The sequence below is a fragment of the Sphaerodactylus townsendi genome, linkage group LG01 (genome assembly GCF_021028975.2).
Source record: "Sphaerodactylus townsendi isolate TG3544 linkage group LG01, MPM_Stown_v2.3, whole genome shotgun sequence".
NCBI classification, from domain to species: Eukaryota; Metazoa; Chordata; class Lepidosauria; order Squamata; family Sphaerodactylidae; genus Sphaerodactylus; species Sphaerodactylus townsendi.
In genome coordinates this window covers 18981093-19006032 of record NC_059425.1, presented here as the reverse complement: position 1 = coordinate 19006032, position 24940 = coordinate 18981093, and the positions used below count along the sequence as shown (strand labels likewise).

Genomic DNA, 24940 nt, shown 5'->3' with positions numbered 1-24940 from the left:
GGAGCTCCTCTCTCAGCCCCACCTACCTCACAGAGGTGTTTGTTGTGAGGGGAAGGGCAAGGAGATTGCAAGCCCCTTTGAGTCTCCTGCAGGAGAGAAAGGGGGGATATAAATCCAAAACTCTTCTCTTCTTCTTCTTCTTCTTGTCTGGGGTGAGGAGGGCTTTGGGCCAGGCAAGCAAATGATGCCAGCCAGAGGCGTATCTAGGGAAAATGAGCCCCCCACCCCCAATATGGACGGCCACCCTCCCCCACCACAACCAAACAACTTTTTTGCACCAGGTCTTGAAGTCAGTCTATGGACCGGGGGGGTGGGGATGAGGAGGGGTATGGGGGGGGAAATCATGACTAAATCACCGCAGCCCAGGGGCATTTGACCCCGTATGTGTCCTGGGCGGCACACCCCTGATGCTAACAAATAATACTGTGCTGTCGATACTACCCCGGGTTTGTTGCCAGCAACCCTGAGCGCTGCTTTCATTTTCAGTTTGAGAGACAGGACTGTTTCCTCTTCTTGCAGGCAAGAAGAAAGGGGAGAGTCACAGCAAGGACACCATCCTCATCCTGAAGTCTTCCAGGTCTAGTGTGATCAGGAGAGATGGTGCCCCAGCCCACTCTGTCCATATTATGCCTCCCCCCACCCACCCCTTAGCCCTTGTGTCAGGTCATCTTTTTCTAACCATCAAATCCCCAAAAGCTCTCACTTTTCCTGGCCAGGTGGTTCACATTTCAGTTGCTGTTTTCCTACAACAAAACCTTTGAAAGAAGGATCCAGCCCTGTGGCCGCTGCCCTGAACATGACACCCGTGGACAGATTTCCAGCTCTTTGGCACCCACCTGGAAGACTCGGTCGAGGCTGGGAGGAGTCCCTGCAGGGGAGTAGATGGGCTCCAGGCTGGTGAATTCCTCCCTTGAAGTTCCTTGCGTCGAGACTCACTCTTGAGGATGAGGGGGGCTGAGCAGGGGAGTCTCACTGTATGCAGCTGACTGGATTCTGTCAGTCCAACCCTATAGGGAGACTTACCGGGATAAAGCACGTTGGCTTATGCTACAGACGTAAAGTAGCTGAACTACTTTATAAAATTATGCATGGGGTAGAAAATGTTGACAGGGAGAAATTTCTCTCTCTTTCTCACAATACTAGAACCAGGGGGCATTCATTGAAAATGCTGGGGGGAAGAATTAGGACTAATAAAAGGAAACACTTCTTCATGCAACGTGTGATTGGTGTTTGGAATATGCTGCCACAGGAGGTGGTGATGGCCACTAATCTGGATAGCTTAAAAAGGGCTTGGACAGATTTATGGAGGAGAAGTCGATTTATGGCTACCAATCTTGATCCTCCTTGATCTGAGGTTGCAAATGCCTTAACAGACCAGGTGCTCAGGAGCAGCAGCAGTAGGCTGCATGTGAACTCCCAAAGGCACCTGGTGGGCCACTGCGAGTAGCAGAGAGCTGGACTAGATGGACTCTGGTCTGATCCAGCTGGCTTGTTCTTATGTTCTTATGTTCTTAACTGTCATGGCCGCCCTTCCAGAGAGGGGTGGGTCTGTGGGCCTCTAAGATGCATTAAAAACAGTCACACTGTGCTAGGAATGAACGTTGGACACTTTTTAAAAAATGTACGTGTAGCATAAGTGCACATCCAATGCTGCTACCAGCAATAGGCATGGGTAGTTCTGTTACTCCCATCTCTGCCTCTGTTGGCAAAGGTGTCCAGACTGCCATTCCCAAGCCCGAGGCGGTAGAATTCTGGCCTAGAATCCTGCTGCTTGCAGGGTAGGTATTGTTCTTTACATTATATTCTACCATCAAGTGTAACTTAGGCCCCTTCCGCACATGCAGAATAATGCACTTTCAATGCACTTTGCAGCTGTGCGGAATAGCAAAATTCCACTTGCAAACAATTGTGAAAGCGGATTGAAAGTGCACCATTCTGCATGTGCGGAAGGGGCCTTAAAGCTGCCTTGGGTTTCCCTGCTTGGCCAGAGAAAGGTAGTGGTAGAAGCATTTCAAAATTAAATACATAAATCTTGCCTTGCCACCTTCCGCTGCGGGCTCAAAATCTCCACCTTGTGTGGGAATGAAAGCAAGCCGTATCTCCAGTGCCTGAGATGGAGGCCGCCCGTGTTGGGCACCACCTGTAGGGGGCATCTCATTTCTCCCATCCAAAGGATGGAGTGAAACGGTAGTGATGGAATAGCCAGCATCTTTGGCTGATGTCAGCAGTGAATTTGTTCTCAGGTTTCATGTCCGCAGCGCACACCTGAATGCAACTAACCACACCATTCATTTGCTGAGGGTCCGGGGGGGTTGCGAAGGCGAGCTTGCTCTTGATACAGCCCGTGGCGGAACAAACCCCTCCCAGAGAACTGTTTTAGCATCCCTAGAAGTGGCTCTTCCCTTCCGGTGCGGAAGGGACAGCTAGGGTGTGCTGTTGTTTCTAAGGGGCCTGATGTTATACCAAAATTAGCACCGCCTTTCCTTGTCCCTGCTTGCTTGCTACCTGCTCAACCTGTACATTTAGGAGACTACCAGATATGACCCTCTCCTCCTCCTCAAAAAAGGACAAGAGTCTTCAGCAATGTTCTCCCAAACACACAGATCCATAAAAGATTCCTGCCGACAATTCAGAGAAAAGGTGAGTCAGCCTCACTGGTGGCCACAGAAAAAAAGAGGGCACTGTAGGTTAAGAAAAGTCCATTGTGTTCTGCCTCAAGGGGACAGAGGAAGAATGTGTCTTTCCTGGGGAAGGAAAGGGAGCTGCTGGATGCGGGTAGGTTTCACTGGTGTGTGCCTCACCCTGAAAAAGGGGTGCTCCTTGATTTCCTGTGCTCCTGTGGGCCCCGAGCCCAGACGCTTCTTGGGGTCTTTACATAACAGCTTCTGGAGCAGGTCACGGGCCACAGGGCCAATGAGCGACGGGAACGGAGGGTTGCATTTTAGGATCCGCCTGGAAATCAGATGGAGCCATGTCACCGAGTAGGCCTCACCCTTTGTCGTACCAAGCCCTGTCATCCCCTTTATTAGGCACCAGCCAACCACAGTCCCTTCTGATCAATTCTTGAACTTCTTGCTATTATCCTCTAGGTCCCCTTCAATCTCTGCCCTTCTTACCAAATCCCATCCGGTCTCCTTCTGCCGCCTACTAGTGACAACCCTTTCATGTTACCCATCAACCTTTGCTACTCCTTCCGATCTCGATGGCCTACCAACCCTCTCGTATTACCCATCAGCCTTTGCTTCTTCCAGTTTCTGTGGCCTACTCGTGCCAGCCCTCCCATATTACCCATCAGCCTTTGCTTCTCCTTCCAAACCTTTCCCTGTTACCCACCCACTTCTGCCCATTAACAGCCTTCTCACATTACCCATCAATCCTCATTTCTCCTGCCAAACTCCCTATTGCCTATCAATTTCGGCCACCTGGTGCTGTCCTCGGCATTACCCAACAGCTTTTGTCTCTCCTAGAAAGCTGAGCCTGGCCTTTTTTTTATCAGCCCTGAATCCTATCTTCACCTTTCACTCCGGGTCCCACCCAGTTCCCCTCTCACCTGGACACTTCAGCTCGAGAGTTCTTGCAAGCCCTCCAAGCGTGAAGGCTGAGGCACCTCAATCAACGGCGAGTTCAAGGCCCAGAGTCCTAAACTCCACCAGTCCACAGACTGCAAGAAAGGACAGACAGAATAGGCGTGACAATCTCCTTCGCTCCATCCCCTAACCAGACATTCCCAGGTTGCCTAATCTCTATCCTCTGTGAAACTGTCCCCGTTTCTCACTCTTCCACCCAGAATTGCTGTTCAACCACAATTTTACTGGTCTTTCCTGCCCCCTGCAGTGAGCTCTGGAAAGCCATGACACTCCATCAAGCCTTGTTCTGCCCATAGCTGGGAGGCCAGCTTTTAGACTAACTCCTCCTCCTGTGCCTTTGATAGCAGCTTGGTCTATAAACATCAGTGGAGGAAAGTGCTGTCAAGCTGCGGCTGGCTTAGGGTGACCCTGTAGGGTTTTCAAGGCAAGAGATGAACAGAGGTGGTTTGCCACTGCGGGCTCTGCATAGTAACCCTCAACTTCTTTGGTGGTCTTCCATCCAAATACTAACCATGGACAACTTCTGAGATCTGGCTAGCCGCGGCCAGATCTGGTGAGGAGGAGGAGGAGGAGGAGGAGAAGAAGAAGAAGAAGAGTTTGGATTTATATCCCCCTTTCTCTCCTGCAGGAGACTCAAAGGGGCTTACAATCTCCTTGCCCTTCCCCCCTCACAACAAACACCCTGTGAGCTAGGTGGGGCTGAGAGAGCTCCAAGAAGCTATGACTAGCCCAAAGGTCACCCAGCTGGCATTATGTTGAGGCGCACAGGCTAATCTAGAATTTGAGATAAGCCTCCCACAGCTCGAAGCGGCTTAGAGCTAGGGTCAAACCCGATTCCACTCAAATTAGACCTACGAGCTTTTAACCCCTCCCTACATCACTGCACCTCTCTGCACCTTACTGAGGGCCTACATGCATTGGCAGACCACAATGCTGATCTCCATGCTCGACTGACCAATTGAAAATCAATGCTCTGGATATATTTTCTTGCCCTTGGCTGTTCAAGTGTGATGATCTATCTATCTAATATATATACATATTTAATCCTTAAAGAGTTGCGCTATAATCTTCCTAGACTAATGCCTTTTATGTTTCGCTTATGTGTGTATCTATGTAACAACCCTCCCCCAGAAATTCTGGGCAGTATGCCTCTGGACATAAATTTTTCACTCAGCTATCCTGGCTAATACCTCTTATTACTGATTATTCTGCAGGAATGTAATGAATTATTGAATCTTTGTGCCTGGCTTTCAGTTGGGAGCTTCTGTGAGAACCCTTTGGGTAATTTGGCAGGGTATCAGTTCTTGCAAACAAGGAAGCCAATGTTTTTTGTACTTGAGTGCTAACGCGAGGGTAGAAAAATCAATTCGTAAAACAAGAAGTGAGGGAGGGAGGCCCTGCGGCTCTCGGTTTTGCATAGAACAGGGGTAGGGAACCTTTAACACTCAAAGAGCCATTTGGACCCGTTTCCATGGGAAAAGAAAACACTTGGAGCATAAATAATTTTTGACATTTTAAAATAAAGATAACACTGTATATGTTGGGGTTTTACCTTTTACGCCACTTTCATTCTGAGAAGCATGGATGTACCCGCCCTGCTGCCTGCAGGGCGGAGCAAGAGATAAAGACCCAGCAGCTTGGCAGCCTTGCTGCGACGCCGGAAAGCGCCTGCCCGGCTTCCGAGCAGGGGGTAGGCGAGGAGAGCTTCGCAGCACTGCCCAGCTACCTGCGGGCGGTTGGTGGAGCCTGCCCTGCTGCCTGCAGAGCGGGCAGAGATGAAGCTGGTGACAGCCTTGCCGGCCACCCGGGAAAGCGCCCACCCAGCTCCAATGGGGAAGCCTGGCGAGCGCCAACAGCCAGATCCCGCGGAGCAGTTAGTGCGCTTCGTCCTGCTTGCCCCAGGGAGGCGGGAGACGGGAGATGAAACGGTGGCTCAGCTCCTTGGAGCGCGGTGCAAGGGCAGAAAGAGCCGCTATCGGCTCTTGAGCGCAGGTTCCCCTACCCTGGCATAGAAGAAGGATCCTGGTTCGAACCTGGTGGTTTGCCATTGATCTATTGTTAGATCAGAAGCGATGGGGAAAACTTCAGCCTGAGACCCCAAACAGCAGACAAAACAGGTCTTGCTAGAGCAATCTAGTGTGAGGCAGCTTCATGTCATGTGAGAGACAAATGAGATTCAATGTCCCCATACTTGTATAAAATTGTAGAGGTGGGAATTTTAATCTGCTGTTTTATATTGGTTTTATTGTATTATTTGATATGAAAATGCTGTACACCACCCTGAGCCTCTGGGGGAGGGCGGTTTAGAAATGTAATAAACAAACAAACAAACAAAATAATAAATAAAATACATCTGATTGCTACTTTTTTCGATTCAGCTTGCTAGAGCAGGAACTCTGTTTTGTTTTTTAATGAAGCCATTGGCTGTCTGTTTCCAAATTTCTGCTATTGATTGCTTTTGTCATGATGTTTTTAGCATTTCACAAAGATGGTAGAATAAATACTCAAAATTAATGAATAAATACTATAATGTGTTCAATCCATTTTGCATAGGGGGTCCCAGAAACTGAGTACAAAATGTTACCTAGGGCTCTTTTCACTGTCTTTATGAACTCCTGCCTTTCACATATGCTATGCATGAAATTCTTTGCCTTAACTGTATTCACTAAGGCCCCTTCTGCACATGCTGAATAATGCACTTTCAATCCACTTTCAATACACTTTGCAGCTGGATTTTACTCTGCGGAATAGCAAAATCCACTTGCAAACAGTTGTGAAAGTGGATTGAAAGTGCATTATTCTGCATGTGCGGAAGGGGCCTAACTTCAGCCAGCCGGTCAGCCCCAAAGAAAACCTGAAGTGCATGAGTAGCCTCACAACTAATGTTTCTGAATCAAGGCCTACCTGATTTTTAACATACTAAGCTATCCTGCTACCTCATTTGAACAAAGAATTCACTGTGCCTGACATTAATTTCCAGTTTTTGTTTGTTAAAGTCAACAACATATTGGTCAATGAAGACTCTTGTCTGTTTTGTTCACTACAAAGCTGCTATTAACTTACAAAATGTTTCAGCAGTGTCTTATCAGCATGCTTAATAACTCAATTCTTCCTGTTAAATCTGATAAATACCAACAGCCTGGTTTAAACTAGTTTTTCCCTCAGCTTTTTCTAAAATTAGTATATCTCATATGAAGAAAGTTCAGTACTATATACTGATTTTAATTATTCTAGTTTATGGATTTTTTTACTTTGCCTTACACAAAGGTCTCTAGGGGGCTCATAATAAAATCAGAATAATGAAGCATACCAATAAATACATTAGAATAAAACAGTAACAATAAAACACGACAATAAAAACATCATAAACGTCAATCTCTCCCTCACCACCCAGACCAGCAGCCCTAGAGGGGCTTCCAGGGATGTTAGTCAAATGTGCAAGTAAAAAGGAATGTCTTCGCCATGTGCCTAAACCCGTAAAGCAGGGGTCTTCAAACTATGGCCTCCCAGATGTTCATGAACTACAATTCCCATCAGCCCTGCCACTTGGCCATGCTGGCAGGGGCTGATGGGAATTGTAGTCCATGAACATCTGGAGGGCCATAGTTTGAAGACCCCTGCCGTAAAGGGTAGATGCCTGGGGAGTCTTTGAAGGGAGACTATTCCAACATCTGGCAGCAATCACAAAAGATATGGCATTCTATCTGAAACGGTAAACCTAGTTGTTTCACCTATAAGATTGTGAATTCTGCTTTTGGTCAACAGAAATCACATCTATTCTAATGCAAAACCTGCTAATGTTAATAGATTCAAATCCGCTTCCCTTGCCGTCTGGAACCCACTGAGTGTATTTTGGCTCCACCTTGAAATTGCCAGGACCTGCCCAGCTCCACCTACAATCAAGCAGGTTCCATCTTGGCTCCTTCTGTAACAAACCACATTGCTTCGGTTCTATACCAGGTGCTCGGGAGCAGCAGCAGCAGCAGCAGCAGAAGGCCATTGCTTTCACATCCTGCACGTGAGCTCCCCAAGGCACCTGGTGGGCCACTGCGAGTAGCAGAGTGCTGGACTAGATGGACTCTGGTCTGATCCAGCAGGCTCGTTCTTATGTTCTTATGTTCTTACCTTGTGGGTCCTTCCCACTAGCCGTCCCAGGATGAGGGGGCGGGGAGTGATAGGAGCAATATTTTTGAAATGAATATTCAGCACCTTCAGTACCATCATGTAAAACATGTCCCACGTCAACTGTTTCTACCAGTTCCTGTTTCCCACCAGCTTTTTACTGCCATCTTGTCCCAGCACCCTCCCTTAAGCACACCACGCCTCCTACCTTGCCGTGCCCGCTCTTACTCCTTACGATTTCCGGGGCCATGTATTCGATGGTGCCGCAAAAGGAGAAAGTCCGTTCTTTCTGTGTGCAGAATAGCAGAGGTGTAATGAACAGAGAGAAAAATGCTCCATTCCAAGTCAGAGTCTAGCTCAGGGGTAGGGAACCTTTAACACTCAAAGAGCCATTTGGACCCGTTTTCCACGGGAAAAGAAAACACTTGGAGCTGCGAATAATTTTTGACATTTAAAATAAAGATAACGCTATATATATAGGGTTTTTTTTTACCTTTTACTCCGCTCATTTTGAGAAGCGCATGGATGCGCCTGCCCTGCTGCCTGCAGGGTGGGCAAGGATGAAGCCGGCGGTTCGGCCTTGCCAGCCACCGGGAAAGTGCCCGGCCCACTCCAACGGGGCGGGCGAGAGGGGAAGCCTGCAGCGCGGCCCAGCCGACCGTGGACAGTTGGTATGCCCGCCCTGCTGCCTGCAGGGCGAGCAAGGATGGGGCCGGCAGCTCGGCTCGTGGAGCCACAGTGCAAGGGCAGAAGAGCCGCATGTGGCTCTCGAGCAGCAGGTTCCCTACCCCTGGTCTAGCTCCTTTTCCGGTGCCTTTATTGGAAGAAGTGAGCAGGTGACCGTACAGAGCTCTGCCCACGCAAACGCTCACCGGCTGGTATCTGTCATTAAAACAGCTAATAGTTCAAGAGGAGGCCAAATATTTGTTTTTTTCTTGTCAAGTGGAAACCATCCAAGACGGGGTGGTCTACACAAACAGCAGGTCATGAGCTGCTCTCAGACCCAAAACAGCAGACCAGACTGGCATATTTCCCAGTGGGTTCAAATAATGACAAGGACATCCTTCTACCACCCTTATTCTCATACCAGGGATAACTCTGCAAGCCCCACCCCTTCCATTGTTTCATTTTGTTCAAGACTTTTGGCTGTCGAGCTATGCGCTGCAACTGAAAAAAGTCTGTTCTCAGCTGATTTACAAGCTAAGAGGGTGATGGCTCTTGTGATAAAGAAACACTAGGGGGGAAAGGAACGTAATTGTCCTCAAATATGTAACGACAGTACACAATATACTTCCAAAGCTGGAGGGTGTGAACCGGCAGCCTGCATACCGCATGTCGTTTTAGCTGTTTACGCACATGTATTGGCAGAGAAGCATGTAAACAGGCCAAGTGCCCGAGAGATTCACATCCTAGAGCCGAATCCTGAAGAATGTTTACGAGACCAAATCACATTGACAACACTTTAACAAGCTGTTAGCACATAAGAGCAGCTGTGCTAAATCATCAATGGGCCGTACAGTCCAGCAACCCGTTTTGACAGTGGCCAACCAGCTGCCCCTGGAAGGCCTACAAGCAGGGAACAGAGCCCCAAGGTTTCCCCTATCGTTACCCTCCATCACAGTATTCAAAACATTACTGCCTCTAAACATGGAAGCTCCATTTAGCGAATGTAGTTTATAGCGATCAATAGGTCTCTCCCCAGGCGTACCGCTCAGGGGGACATATGGAGTCAAATGTCCCTGGGCTGTGGCCATTTAGTCACACAGAGGGCGGAAAATCACCCCCATACCTCGCCTCCTCCCCCGGGTCCATACACTGACTTCAAGACCTGGTGCCAAAAAAGTTGTTTGGTCGTGATGAGGGAGGACGGCTGCCCATACAGGGTGGGCGGGGTGGGGTTAGGGAATTCAGATTTTGTATCGGGCTACATTTTCCCTAGATATACCTCTACCTCTCCCCAAGAATCTGTCTAGTCCCCTTTCGCCAACTAAATGAGCAGCTGTCACTCCATCCTGTGGCAGTGAGTTCCACCAGTTAATTACCCAGATCACAATGCCACAGACAAAGTGTAAGATGCAACTGGTCAGTTCATCTCTACCAAGCTCTTGGCTCAAGGTCCACGAATTGTTCTCGATCCACAGCTTACCAGTCCTCCTTTGCCCACCTATTCTGTTCTTGCCAAATGTATACCACTCTCTCAGACTGACTCACAGTCACCCAGCAGACTTTAGATGGAGGAATGCGGAATCGAACCTGGTTCTCCATATTAAAGTTTGTGGCTCTGAACCACTACACCGCTCCGTCTCTAGCAACGTTATTAGCATAAGACACATGGAATTCTGTTTTTCCCCAACAAAAGGATTTGTGCCTTTGATATGCACAACTTGTTCACCAACCAGTTAACTCACATAGCCATTCATTGTAGGAAATCCAGCCTCGGAGATATGAATGCCTACCCTAAGTGTCTCTCTTCTCTGAGTGATACACAAGCTTTAGGACTTTAGAAGCCAGTGCGGCAAAGAGTAAGTGTGTTGGACTAGTAAACTGGAAGACCGAGGTTCAAATCTCCACCTGTGCCATGAAAGCGCACTGGGTAACCTTGGATCAGTTACACACTCCAGCCAACCTCACAAGGTTGTTGTGAGGGTAAAATAAAAGAATGATGTAAGCCATTCAGGTTCCTACTAGAAAGAAAGGTGGGTATAAATGAACTAAATAAATAAATGTTATTTTTCCAGTTTCTGCTTTTCTTCACCTATTCCTACTACGTGTATTAAAAATCCCTTACCTCGTTCCATGTTTCAACCTCAACCTTCCACTCCATGGACATAGGGTTTATTTTTGCAAAAGAGATGAAGTGACATAACAGGGCACTGTTGCTTGTGGTAAGTTATTCATTTCCCTGTTGCATCCAACAGTGTAGTGGCTCAAAAAACCCCAAAATCCTATTCAATTAGAGTCAACAGTACCAACGTGCATAGTGTGAAAACAGTACCACTGTAACATCACTATCAAACTTTTACGGCCCTGGCCCCTGCCTGGTGGAACGCTCTTCCTCCATCTGTCAGGGCCCTGCAGGACCTTGGGGAGTTCCGCAGGGCCTGTAAAACCGAGTTGTTCCACTGGGCCTTTGGTGAGGCTGACCGCTGAGTCTGCCCTTCTTCGTTGCTCCTTACAGCTTTGTCATCTGCTGACTGAATATCGGCCAGTCCCCTCCCGGGGGTTAATGCCAGACATCATCTACTTATTTTAATTGTGGAAGATCACTGCTGCTAGTGTTTTAATGTTTAATTTATTTGTTGTTTTAACTGAAACTATTTGTTGTATTCAAATGTTGATTGGTTTGTGAACCGCCCTGAGCCCTTTGGGGGTAGGGCAATCTATTAAATAATAATAATAATAATAATAATAATAATAATAATAATAATAATAATAATAATAATAATAATAATAATAATAATAAGAAGAAGAAGAAGAAGAAGAAGAAGAAGAAGAAGAAGAAGAAGAAGAAGAAGAAGAAGAAGAAGAAGGAGGAGGAGGAGGAGGAGGAGGAGGAGGAGGAGGAGGAGGAGAAGAAGAAGAAGAAGAAGACTTTTATCTGTTGACAGGCGGAAGTCCAAATTTCTGAATGATATTTTCCTCCACTGACACCTGGCTTAACCTTCTGGCCTGTTTAACCCATGATTCCTTGACATCAACCAGTTCAGGATTTTGCAAACTGTGATACCAGATAAAAACAAAACAAAAACCTAATTGAGAAACCTTTAAAAGGATTCACAGATACCTGTGGTTTGGCTGAAGCAACTTTATGTGGTATTGATCCATCAAGTTATGCAAATAGGTTTCCTTACACTGGCTCTTTGCGGATCTCTGGCTCTGAATATTGAGGTAGTGGAGCTCTTTAATGATAAAACGTTGCTGATCTCTGCCCTAGACTGAATCAGTTCTTAAATTCCGGGCCTTGACATTGCCTAGGTCAGGGGTAGGGAACCTGCGGCTCTCCAGATGTTCAGGAACTACAATTCCCATCAGCCCCTACCAGCATGGCCAATTGGCCATGCTGGTAGGGGCTGATGGGAATTGTAGTTCCTGAACATCTGGAGAGCCGCAGGTTCCCTACCCCTGGCCTAGGTCTTGGTACTGACAAATAACTTGGGGTAGCAAAGGAAGCTCCCAAGAGAGGCCGGGGGGCGAGGGGAGGCACTCACATCCTCAGTTACAAACTCCTTGCTCAGTCCGAAGTCCGTGAGGACCACGTGCCCCTCGCTGTCCAGCAAGATGTTCTCCAGCTTCACATCACGATAGATTATGCCAAGCTAAGGGAAAGAAAGAATCAGGAGTTTATTAGGGCAATCCAGGGGACCAAGAGACCAGCACCTCTGGCATATCCCATCCGGGTTTCTGCTTCAACAGCTGGTTGCCAAGATGGAGGAAAGGACACCTGCGCCATCCCCTCTCCCCACAAGAAGGAAAACGATAAGAACGTTCCATCAAACACAGAGGAGGAATGTTGGGCTTGGGTGCGGATCATGAGGCAATCATCTGAATGCTGCCCCCTTGAGGTTCTGCCCCGAATGGCACGGGCTGCTGTTTCTCAGCCCATGAGGGAAACGCTCAAGGCTCTCCCAACACTTCCTCTGAGCAAGAGGATAAGCTCTACATCGAAACAAACTGCTGAACTGAGCCCAGGCTCCTGTGAAGGTTACAATAACATAAGGAATGCTCTGGTGGATCTGACACAAAGTCACAGAATCACAATATCATGGAGGAGCCGTACAGGTCATCTTGTTCAACATCCTGCTCAACATGGGATCAGCCTACAGCTGTGATGGTGAACCTTTGGCACTCCAGATGTTATGGACTACAATTCCCATCAGCCCCTTCCAGCATGGCCAATTGGGAATTGTGGTCCATAACATCTGGAGTGCCAAAGGTTCGCCACCACTGGCCTACAGCATCCCTGGCAACTGTTCATCCAGCAGTTGCTTGAAGATTGCCACTGAGGGGGAGCTCACCAGCTCCCTAGGCACCTAATTTGCCTGTCAAGCAACTCTTATGGAAACTCCCCCCATCCTAATTTCCAGCCAGTACCTTTCCACTTGTCACTTAAATCCACTGAGCCCACCTTGACCAAGACTCTGTTCCAGCTAACGCACTCCAGATACCTTTTGCAAGCACAAAAGCAAGGCATGAAGGCAAAGGGCCTCCACTGTCGTTTCCTCTACCACCCTCACTATTCAGAGATATACTTCCTTTGAATACTGAAGTTCCATTTAGCCAACGTAGCTGCAGAGAGGAACACAGGAAATATCCTGCTGGATCAAGCCAAAGATCTGTCCTGTTTCAATTAGATGCCTCTTGAAAACTGACAAGCAAGGAATATGGACAAAATTTCCTATTTCCCCTTTCCTATTGTTTCTTCCCCAATATCTGGTGCACACAGGTTTAATGCCTGTGATGATGGAGGCTCTATTAATCGACCACAGTTTGTAGTGTAGAGAGACCCACCCTTAACAAGTTTGTCCAGTAATAACTCAAAGTCCTTGAATTACAAAGCTCTACCTCATATTAAGGGTACTGTCTTTCTTTTCTTTTCTGGCATGATCTATGCCTCTAGTAACTAACCCTAACATTGTCACGTCAACCAAAATTACCGTAGCCAACGTCAGCAGCAGGTATTGTCATGCTAGGGTCAGGGACTATATATCCCTGCTGCCATGTTCCTTATTCACGCAACACAAGTCTTGCAATCTCTCATGTACACCAGTATGGAAGAACCACTGTGACGTATCTGTATCCCTAACTGCCAGTGTTGTCCTCCAGCACAAAAAGCCTCCTATGCAGCAGTGGCGTAGGAGGTTAAGAGCTCATGTATCTAATCTGGAGGAACCGGGTTTGATTCCCAGCTCTGCCGCCTGAGCTGTGGAGGCTTCTCTGGGGAATTCAGATTAGCCTGTGCACTCCCACACACGCCAGCTGGGTGACCTTGGGCTGGTCACAGTTTCTTGGAGCTCTCTCAGCCCCACCTACCTCACAGGGTGTTTGTTGTGAGGGGGGAAGGGCAAGGAGATTGTGAGCCCCTGTGAGTCTCCTGCAGGAGAGAAAGGGGGGATATAAATCCAAACTACTCCTCCTCCACTCCTCCTCCTGCTGCTGCTGCTACCGTTAGTAGAGAGCATTTGCAGGATGCAGCTCTTCAGTGCAATCTACAAGTATAAATGCCTCCTGACCTGCACTTCTCATTTCATGTAACAGCCCTTTGCTATGGTAGCCTTTTCTGCAAATCTTAAATATTTTGGAAACAATGCTAAACATTGTCGAAGGCTTTCATGGCTGGAATCACCAGGGTGCTGTGTGGTTTCTGGGCTGTATGGCCGTGTTCTTGTTAGAACACGGCCATACAACCCGAAAACCACACAGCACCCCAATGCTAAACATTATTACAGAAGTAGGAGGAGGATTGGTTGGATTTATACCCCACCTTTCTCCTTACAGGAAAGGAGACTCAAGGTGGCTTACAAGCTCCTTTCCCTTCCTCTCCCCACAACAGACACCTTGTGAGGTAGGCGGGACTGAGAGAATTCTGAGAGAACTGTGACTAGCCCAAGGTCACCCAGCAGGAATGTAGGAGTGCGGAAACACGTCTGATTCACCAGATAAGCCTCTGCCACTCAGGTGGAGGAGTGGGGAATCAAACCCGGTTCTCCAGATTAGAATCCACCTAAGAACATAAGAAAGAGCCTGCAGGATCAGACCAGAGTCCATCTAGTCCAGCACTCTGCTACTCGCAGTGGCCCACCAGGTGCCTTTGGGAGCTCACATGCAGGATGTGAAAGCAATGGCCTTCTGCTGATGCTGCTCCCCAGCACCTGGTCTGCTAAGGCATTTGCAATCTCACCTGCTCTTAACCACCACACCACACTGACTCTGAACGCTGATACACCATAGCAATGAAGCCTCTCAAGCTGGCAGTTTCATCACTAGCTGTTCCTCTGTTTTTGGAGGAACATGGTACCCAGCAGCTGCTTGTCTGAGACAGACTATGCAGTAGGGTATCTTCTTCCCTTGATTTCAACTGCCCCCCTGCTGTTGTCTCACTCTCCTCCAGCTGAGGTGGACGCCGCATATGACAACGTTCAATTTGCCCATAACACTACTTCAACATACATTAAGAAGAGTGCCCCAAACCCACCTGGGATGTGCACCTGTCCTTATCCTTGCCACCTGCATTTATAAAAGGGTCAGGAGAGAAGAAAGGATGGCACACCAGTGATAATGAATTCAGGTATTCTTTCCCACTATTGGTTCTTTGTACTCAGCTTGCAGCTTCTTTGTTTTCTGATTCATCCCCACTCTCGACGGTTACCTTGTGTAAGTGTTCAAGTGCCAAAATGATTTCCCCGCTGTAGAAGCGCACTTCGTCCTCGGAGAAGTGGTCCCGCTGATACAAATGGGTAAACAGCTCCCCACCGCTCACATAGTCTAGGAGAAGGAAGGCGTGGAATCAGTTCAAGGGCATCCAATCCAGATTCACCATCCCGGTCCCAAAACATCCTTTCACCACTCTCAAATTCACACCCTGATTTACACACAGCATGCTCCCGTACGCCGCAATAATATGGATCTTGTGAGGGTGACGACTTCCACGTTTGTTCTTGGTGTTCCCAGTTGCCGTTGTGTGTGTTTTTGCGAAACCACGCTTTCAGGGACGGAGGCGTGGAATTCCCACCAAGTCCACCAGAAAAAAAAGTGCCACCAACATAAAGTTCTAGTCCTTATGACGGCACAATTCCCCCCCCCCCCCAAAATGTGGGGAGCGGGGATCAGGAGCAGAGAGGCCATTTAACTTCCCAAGGAATTTCGCCACCCTGGAGGGCTGCCAGGGGCCACTAAAATGCCAGATGTGGCCTTTGCCTAGAGCCGTGGGGGCGAACCTTTGGCCATGCTGGCAGGGGGCTGATGGGAATTGTAGTCCATAACATCTGGAGTGCCAAAGGTTCGCCACCACTGGCCTAGAGGAAGCATGGAAGGAAATAATGACCACACTGATAACTATCACCATACTTCCTAGGCGAGTCTAAGAAATAAGAGAGCCGAGTCTGCAGAAGAGGAACACAGGAAGCAGCACCCTGCCTTGCATCTAGCTTGCCGTTTTCGTACTCAGAAGATGGTGGCTGCTGTCTCTTCATCTCCCTCAGAAGAAAGGCAGCCTCTGCCTCCTCACAAGGAGATAGTGACTGGAAAGGAGATGGCGGCGGCAGCAGCCATTGTTCTCAAAGCAGGACCACCCTCCATGTGAGGAAGAAGAATGGCGAAAGGGGCCAGCTAGCAAGCTTGTTGTCTGTTGCTCCAGAGACTAGGACAAGGAGCAGTGGATGCAAGGTGAAGGAAAAGAGATTCCACCTAAACATTAGGAAGGAATTCCTGACAGTCAGGGCTGTTCGACAGTGGAAAACGCAGCCTCAGAGGGTGGTGGAGTCCCCTTCTTTGGAGGTTTTTAAAGAGAGGCTGGATGGCCATCTGTCAAGAGTGCTTTGATTATGTATTCCTGCACAGCAGGGGATTGGACTGAATGGCTCTTGTGGTCTCTTCCAACTCTATGATTCTACCTCAGCTACTAAGGCCTCACCACCTCTTCAGTTCTGTATGTTGGCTCAAAAAAAGTAAAAAGTTGGACTGCAAACCATGTGTAAACATGACACAAACCAGTCACGTGACACAGGCTGGTCACATGACTTGGAGTAACCATGGAAGCTTGTCTCCTGATGATGCTTTCTTGCCCCAGCTTGTGCTCCAGTTCAATTGAATTGGGGAGCAGGATGCAACGTATCAACATTACTCTGAGCAAGAACCCTGGCATGACATTAGCAACACTCTAGGAATCTTCCTGATCTCCAAGAGGCAAAATCTAAAGTGCCAGTGATGTCACTTCCAGGTTCCAGCCGGAAGTGACCTCAACAGCCTTTTCCCCACGCCCTGACCCCAAAGTCACCTAGGGTTCTAGGCACACACCTGGCAAATCTACAGCCATGTGAGGTAGACTCATTTTTATTTTCCAATCTACTTTTGGGCCAGTTTCTGAAGAAAGATGAGAAACCAGAACAGACTTAGGCACAGAATTCAAAGGGACAGAGTGTGTAAACATTTCTCTTCTCCTCTACTATGATTCCTCACTAATCCCACCACCTCATAAACTTGAGCATTCATGTATGATCATCACCAGTGTAGCAAAACATAATTTTGGAGTCCCGCTTCCCTCCCCCATTCCGCCCTCCCCTTACCATCCTGATTTCCCTGTATTCTCCTACCTAGGATAAGGTGGAGCTTGGAGTCCGTCTGGAAGGCATAGTGGAGCGTCACCAAAAAGGGCGATTGCCGCACGTGTTCCAACACTGCTCGTTCAGTGCGCGTGTGCTCCGTTGTCTTGGCCTTGGCCACTATGGCTGCTTTACGCAGCACCTTCATTGCGTACAGTTTGCCGGCGTCGTGACCGCTGAGCTTGCGCACCAGAAACACCTTCCCGTAGGCTGAAGTAACATGGCAGGCTGGTTACCATAGAGATCCCTCAAATCATTTTCCTCCAAAATTTCTCCCATTCAGCTTTCATTTTGTACCGCAGTGTCTCCCATGCTCATAAAGGTGTCCCCACCACCACTTACGGCTGGTTCTAAACACTGGATTAATTCAGTTTGAAATACTCACACTCTGCCTTTCTACCGAAAGTATTCAAGGCAGGTAATAAAAACAGTGTGCAATTGGAGAGAAAAAAACATCCACCGTAAAAAATCAAATGACTAAGATACAAAACAAAGTGGTTAGACAGTAAAGCAGCAACCTATAATACTTGACACTGCTCCCCATTCAAATACCCAGCCTAATAAAATGAGGCCTGTTCACAAAGTCCAGTGAATACACATATAATCTGTGTACAGTGTACACTCGATTCTCCTGGATACCTGCACTGAATAATTTTCATGTTATGTTCAATGCATGTACAGTGCAAAGTGTGATTCATACCCCAGATTTATCCTGGGTATGGTTTCGTTTGTAAAGTAAATGTATGTTGGCTCTTTCTTACAAACAGATGTCCACATGTACAGGTAGAATGCACCTGAGCTCACAGTAACATGTGAACAGGACTGTTACATTAATGTATCACCAAAAGAATGGGCACCAGGGAATTTCACGGGTGCTAGGATGCCACCACTGAGAAGATCATGTCCCCCAGCCACAATCCATATAATTTCTAGTGCTGGAGACATCGGGGTTGGATCTGTTCACATTTTTCACTCAGGTTGACTCTGCATGGGCCAAAAGCAGCAGTGTGGAAACGGTGTAAACCCTTTTACACCCTTTTAAACCATTTTACACTGTTTTCACACCGCTGTTTTGGGCCCTTGCAGAATCCGCCTCAGTCTCACCTAATTTTCTTTTTTTCAATAGCCATTACCCCATAAGGATTTTGTCCATTAAGGTCCCCAGCAAAGTCTTTTTGGTGATCAAAGGGAATATACTTCTTCCTTTTTCGCTAGGAGTAAAGAAGCTGGTTGGAGCCAACCCCAAGAGTAGGACTTCTGTGGATGTCAAAGATCTCTGTAAGTGGGCGGACTCAGAAAGGATAAGCAGGCTTTTCAACATGTTCTGTGCAAAATTTTATTTCAAGCTTTCCATCAGAAATTGTCAAAGAATTAATGATAGAGGGTCGGATCCAGCAGGAAATTTCTGCTGATGGAAGGGTTTTTTCCCCTCACCGATCCCCCCACCCACCGAATGGCAGAGCTCCCTCCTATGATGCTGTTGTGAAACACTATTTCAAAGGCATTTGGGGTTGTTGTAGGTAGGAACAAGCAACAGAGTGCTGCTCCGCTGATAGAAATTCCTTCCATCAGCAGAGATTTTCTGCAGGATCCAAAGTATTAAAAATTGGTGGAGAGTCAAAAGCAATTTCTTTTACACAAGCCACAGAAAGGCATATTAACAAGAATTCATTGGTTCAGAGATGGTTATGTTAATTATGTCTTGCAATTATACGTTTCAGGACTGTGTTAGAAAACATCCATTATTCTCTATGATTTAAATTGTTCTATGACCTCTTAAATTTGTGGAATACCGGTTGCTGTGGGTTTTCTGGGCTGTGTGGCTGTGGTCTGGTCGATCTTGTTCCTAACGTTTCACCTGCATCTGTGGCTGGCATTTTCAGAGGTGTATCACAGAGGGAAGTCTGTTACTCACCGTGTCCAGTGATACACCTCTGAAGATGCCAGCCACAGATGCAGGCGAAACGTTAGGAACAAGATCGACCAGACCACAACCACACAGCCCGGAAAACCCACAACAACCAGTTAAATCTGGCCGGGAAAGCCTTTGACAATACATTATGGAATACTGTTCACAATAATGGTATTTTAGAAAATGGCCACATTGTATATACTGAAAGGTTTTTTTAACGCGATTTACCATTTGTGTGGTTTTTCTAAATACATAAATTAGAAGAAAAAAGAAACTGAAAGCTTTTTTGCCACAGTGATATATGCTCTGCCTTGGCTTTCTGCCTTTTGTTTTCGCACCTATTCTGTTCCTGACGTGTGAAAACTAAATATAAGTTGTAATTTTAAAAGCAAAGGAAAAAGGACGTTACACATATTCTTTTCCTCATAAAGGTGATTTCTCCTCACCTCCAGTACCCAGGACCTTGAGTAGTTCAAAGTTTTCCATGCCAACTTTCTCTTCATGGCCTGTCAAGTTTGCTGCCAGGGGAACAAAATAAAAAAAATATGAATGTTAGGATGTGGATGGGAGAGCCATGTTCAGGGGAGAGAGGAAGAGGGGGTCAGACTCTGGTTTGGATGCTGTGATAAATCTTTGCTGACAGAAGAGCTTTCCATTAACAGAGCAGGACTTTCTTGCTCATGCCCCCCACAGCAGCCCAAAATATCACCTCAAACACTGCTCCTCAGGGACCTCCAAGAACAATGTGAAGGGAATCAGGACTTCAGAGTGGGAGAGGTAAATCAGCAAAAATCGCCCCCCTTTCCATTAGTGGCAATTTCCCACAGGATCCAACCCACTGACAGATATTCTGGGCCTCTTCCTCGAATTACCAGCCTTCGTTTTTTTAAAAAAGAATAAAAATGAGCAGGCCCCGATCCAGGCAACGTAAGCCATGATGCCCACTGAAACCAATTTGACACACAAACTGCGACTCACCCAAGCTTCCACAGCTACATTTCATCAGATTAAGGCCTGCATCTTTACCCCCTTTTTACACACAGAGTGAGACAGGGTTGCCAACTATGGACTGAAAAATTCCTGGAGAATTGGGGGGAGGGTGGTGGAGGGCAGGACATCACCAGGATATAACACCACAACTGGTTTCCATCCTCCAAAACAGGGGTCCCCAAACTTTTTAAACAGGGGGCCAGTTCACTGTCCCTCAGACTGTTGGAGGGCCGGACTAAAAAAAACTATGAACAAATTCCTATGCACAAATGATTGTAAAATGTTTGATTTCACCTTTCAGCCTTTCTGTCATGGTCTATTTTTAGAACAGTGACCAAAGTATGTCAAGTACAGGGTGGGCTCCAAATATTGTTGGGGAGGCTGTGGAATACCTTCCCCTGTTAAAAAAAAAAAAAGCAGAAATTTCCCAATGAAGCATTCCATCTAACCCAGGATCAGGTATCTTCCTGGGTTCTTTCCTCCCTAGCAGCCAGCGAGCGATTCGCCAGCCTGGCTGATGCCAATGGGAGTGAGGCGGAACAGAAAGCCTGAGAGCAACACATGGAGTAGCCGAGAGGGAAGGGCGGAGCAGGCGTTGCCACATGTAAGGTTTCCAACTCTGGGTCAGAAAATTCATGGAGATTTGGGGGTGCCATCATGTAACTGCAATCAACGGCCATTGGGGCCGGTTCCTCCTCTCCCTCGAGCCCCCACTGCACATGAATGGAGCCATCGCCGCCATGCCTGGCGGGCCGGACAAATACCTTCAGGGGGCCACATTTGGCCCCCGGGCCGTAGTTTGGGGACCCCTGCTCCAAAACTTTGATTTTCTCCAAGGGAAGTGATCTTTGCAGTCCAGAGATCAATCACAATCCAGTCCCCACCTGAGCAGCCGGCTAAAAGTCACCGAGATGACTGACGTCCGGCTGGCCCATTGCTGGCCCATGGTTTCACACTGATTGACTGAATGAAAGAACCTGATTTTGAACCCTCTCTTCCTTATTTCAATATTTTTGCTCTTTTGCATTCGCCTAAGTGGGCCACTCCTTCTGCACGCTTCACCTCAGGCCCAGCTACCAACTTTATGTCCATGGCCCTGAGGGGAAGGAGGAACACAGTGAAGAGCAGACAGTGACCCACTTATCACTGCCTTTCCTGGTGATGCATTCCCTTTGCTCATGGACACCACCTTCCCCCCACCCTCTTCCATTGGGGTTCCCGGGTGCAAAGAGGAGGAGTCCCATTTCCGGCCCATGAGTCACCACTTGGCCAATTCTGAGAGAAAGACGGGCCGGCACCTGCCTTCTGAAATACCTGACATGAAGGAACCCACCACGTTAACTCAGATGCATGGAACCAGGCTGGGGAACAAAAAAAATGAGGCGACTTTTCACTCACAACATTTTGTATCTTGTAGTTATTTGCACGTTTATACAGCTTCGGTAGGGCAGCTGCATTTAGGATCGGTGTCTGAGATCTTGCGCTTCACAAGTTTATTTTTCAATATTTTTATGAAGCTTTTGTAAAATATTTTTATGAATTCACCGTCTCCGTTTATGGATAGCCTTTCCCCCCAGACAGGGCAGATTACACAATTAAAAATGGCGCAATCAGGCCAGTGCGCTACAGTTTAAAACAATGCAAATTAGGACAATAAAATGCGTACAATGAACAATGCAGTGGAACACCAGGTTAAGAACACTTCACTACAAACATTGCAGACTATTCAATGAACACTCACACCCATTAGAGAGCGAGTGTGGTGCAGCAATTACTGTCAGACTAAATTCTGGCAGGCTCAGGTTCAAATCTTCATAGGGTCATGGAAACTTGCTGGCTGAACCCTGAGCCAGTCACATGTTCTTAGCCTAACTCCCCTCAGAATGACGCTGGCGGAATAAAACGAAGGAGGGGAGACCAATGTCATATGTCACTTTGGGTGCTCATGGGCGGGACAGAGGGTATAAATGAAGGAACAATAATAGTTCCAACGCCATTCCTTATGCAGAATAGGAGGGTTGGGTAGCCTACTACCGGTAGTATCTTGGTTTCAAACAGACATGAACGTCCCCTGAACACCCTCACACACACTGAGAAGTGAAACTGGTGTTTCCAGGAAAACCAGTGTATTGTGATTTGCAGAAAACCCGGGCTCCTAGTTTCCTGTTACTCTCCAAACATTTTCCTGAGGAAGAAGCAGGTGCTGTAAAAATGTAAGAACTGATTTTCTGGATCTGACAAAAAAGGGTCAATCCAGCACAACAATGTGCTTCTAAGGCCCCTTCCACACATGCAGAATAATGCACTTTCAATCCACTTTCACAACTGTTTGCAAGTGGAGTTTGAAATTCCGCACAGCTGCCAAGTGCAGTGAAAGTGGATTGAAACTGCATTATTCTGCATGTGCGGAAGGGGCCTGGAAGGGGCCTTAGAATTCCTAGCTAGACCCAAAGGATGGCTTAGTTATATTTGGTAGAATGACAGAATGGTCAGAGCATGGGGCTGTCTTTGAAGAAGACCCTTTACTCTAAATGAAGCAGTTGTTTTGTCTTAAACAGTATTTAGAAGTATAACAGCATAATGGTTTCAGTAAAGGTACCTAGCCAAAAGCCTCTGAAACAAGGGCCCCTTCCGCACACGCAAAATAATGCATTTTCAAATCACTTTCACAACTGTTTGCAAGTGGATTTTGCTATTCCGCACAGCTTCAAGGAGCACTGAAAGCAGTTTGAAAGTGCATTATTCTGCATGTGCGGAATGAGCCATGGCAATCACAGGCCCTTTCCACACATACAGAATAATGTACTTCCAATCCACTTTCCATGCACCCTGCAGCTGGATTTTACTATACAAAATAGCAAAACCCACTTTCAAACGTTTGCACCAGCACAGCACTGTACTTCACACTGAAACAGCAATAACTATCCCAGCATCTGGTACACAAAGGTATATTGCATCTGAATATGGAGGCTCTGCTGTATTCAAAAAGAGGCATATGCAACTCTTCGCAGGGACTGTTGCAGATATTACCCTCCTATGTCCTATGGCACTAGAAGGGGGTATAAGGTTGAGGAAATTTCGAGAAATGCCCAGCATAAAGGCTTGGGGCAGCTCCGCAGAGGGCACAATTGGGCAATTCCTAACCTTTGCTCAGATGGAGAGTTTTGCTCCTGTTGTGCGCTGCATGCAAAGTAAGGGTGTGACTGATCTTGTGTTTTTCCTGCTACCAAGAAGGCAAGTGGACAGCAAGAAGCAAGGTTTGCGTTGGGTGTCTGTGTGGAGCAGTAAATAGCCCTGGCAGAATTTTAATTGCTCATGGCCTCTATTTCTCTTCTGTAAAACAAACGGTACTAAAGGTCTATCTTGAGAAGCTATTTATATTAGTTAACCTACTGAACTAACACTGGAGAAACCTAAGTTTGTCTCTCCACTCAAAACTACATATTGTATTTTTTTTCCCCTGGATCCCACCCTGGTCCGCACAGTCAGACTTGCATTACAAGGTCTGTACTGGGACCTCTGGTGTGCAAGACTCCACTTGGAGTGGGACTGCAGGGCACAGAAACAGCCTAAAGCTCCCCCTGCACACGCGCGCGCACACACACACACACAGCATTTCCCCCACCTAAAATACATTCAGGGACTTCTGTTTGCCCCATTAGAAGCTCAACATGTGCAGATGGGGTACACCCAGCTTTCTCTAAATGGGCAAACAGACCCCCCCCCCCCCAAGGCTGTTTCATGCCAGGAAAATAATGCAGGGGGTGAAGGCCTCAAAGAGGTCCTGATCCAAAATCAGGCCTGCATGTGTGAGGGAATAAATTTCCCATCACAGAACTTGCAATATAACTTCTGACTGAGTGGACGCAGGAAGGGCCCTGGGAAAAGTTGCTAAGCCCTCAACCATGAAGTTCACTAGGTAACCTGGAGCCACCCATTCTCTCTCTCAGCCTAACCTACCTCACAGGGTTGTTGCGAGGAGAGAAAAAAGCATGTGCGCAACTCTGTCCTCCTTAGAGGAAAATCAGGGCAAAAATGAGATCTTTTCAGCCAGGGTGCATGAATGCAGGGACTCAACACCAAAAAGGAATAAGCTTTTCTGTGAAACATGCAAAACTTGATCCTGTGTTGTGTACTCAGTGGTGGGGATTCAGCAGGTTTGCACCACTTCGGCAGAACCGGTTGTTAAAATGGTGCTTGTAAACGACCAGTTATTACGTTATTTGTACTGTTTTAGAGAACGTCTCTCTGAGCACATGCAAAGTACCCTTGCAAGCATTGGTATACTATACTCACATACTCTTGAAACGAAAGGCCAAAATTTTGGGAGCAGATACGGCGACAGTCAAGTTTTGAACAGTAAAACATAACAATAATATTAATATAAAGAACTGGCAGCTGTGATATGAAACAAATGATGCTTTACTGCTCAAGATTTGGCTGTCACCATATCTGTCTCCCAGAAACCACCCAACACCCCAGTGTCTCCCAAAACTTTGGCCCTAGGGATGTTGGCAGGCGGATAGCGAGAAGAGGTGTGCGAGGGGCTGGTTGGGGTTTGAGACCAACCAGCCCCTCACAAGTAAGCTGCGTTCACACTTATATATGCACACACCTCTTCCCACCACCCACCTGCCACCGCCTCCAAGCTCCCAGGCCGCCCCCACCTGCCAATCGAGGCGGGGGTGGGGTAGTGATTCAGCAGCACCCACCCCCATGCCAGCTGGAGGAGGAGGAGGAGGAGGAGGGGCGTGCATGCATTAAGGACGGGGGCTTCCGCACTTGGAGCAAGCACAGGCTCGGCCCGACCCATCCCACCATGGGCAGGGCAGGGCACGGCAGGGCAGGTCTACCCCACCTCTGCTTCCCCCCCCCCCCGCTTCGCATCTGCCCAGTCGCAAAGATTGCCCAATGCCGCCCTCTGCGAAACCAGCTTCCAGGTCGGGGCACCCCAGCGCGGGACATCCGCTCTTGCCAACCTGGGTGCTCGGCGGGGGAGGAAGCCGGGGTGC

The 24940-nt window shown here is 47.6% G+C and overlaps 1 protein-coding gene across 1 annotated transcript in view; it reads right to left on the bottom strand.

Annotated features, from left to right (window-relative positions):
• RPS6KA4 (ribosomal protein S6 kinase A4) overlaps positions 1–24940 on the bottom strand; it is a 51164-nt gene that overhangs the window by 25373 nt on the left and 851 nt on the right. The window contains 10 exon segments of the mRNA XM_048512345.1: positions 837–919; positions 1205–1206; positions 2725–2952; positions 3551–3576; positions 3578–3661; positions 7918–7998; positions 11918–12025; positions 15076–15191; positions 17018–17236; positions 19385–19456. Of these exon segments, the coding sequence (XP_048368302.1) occupies positions 837–919; positions 1205–1206; positions 2725–2952; positions 3551–3576; positions 3578–3661; positions 7918–7998; positions 11918–12025; positions 15076–15191; positions 17018–17236; positions 19385–19456 (1019 nt within the window).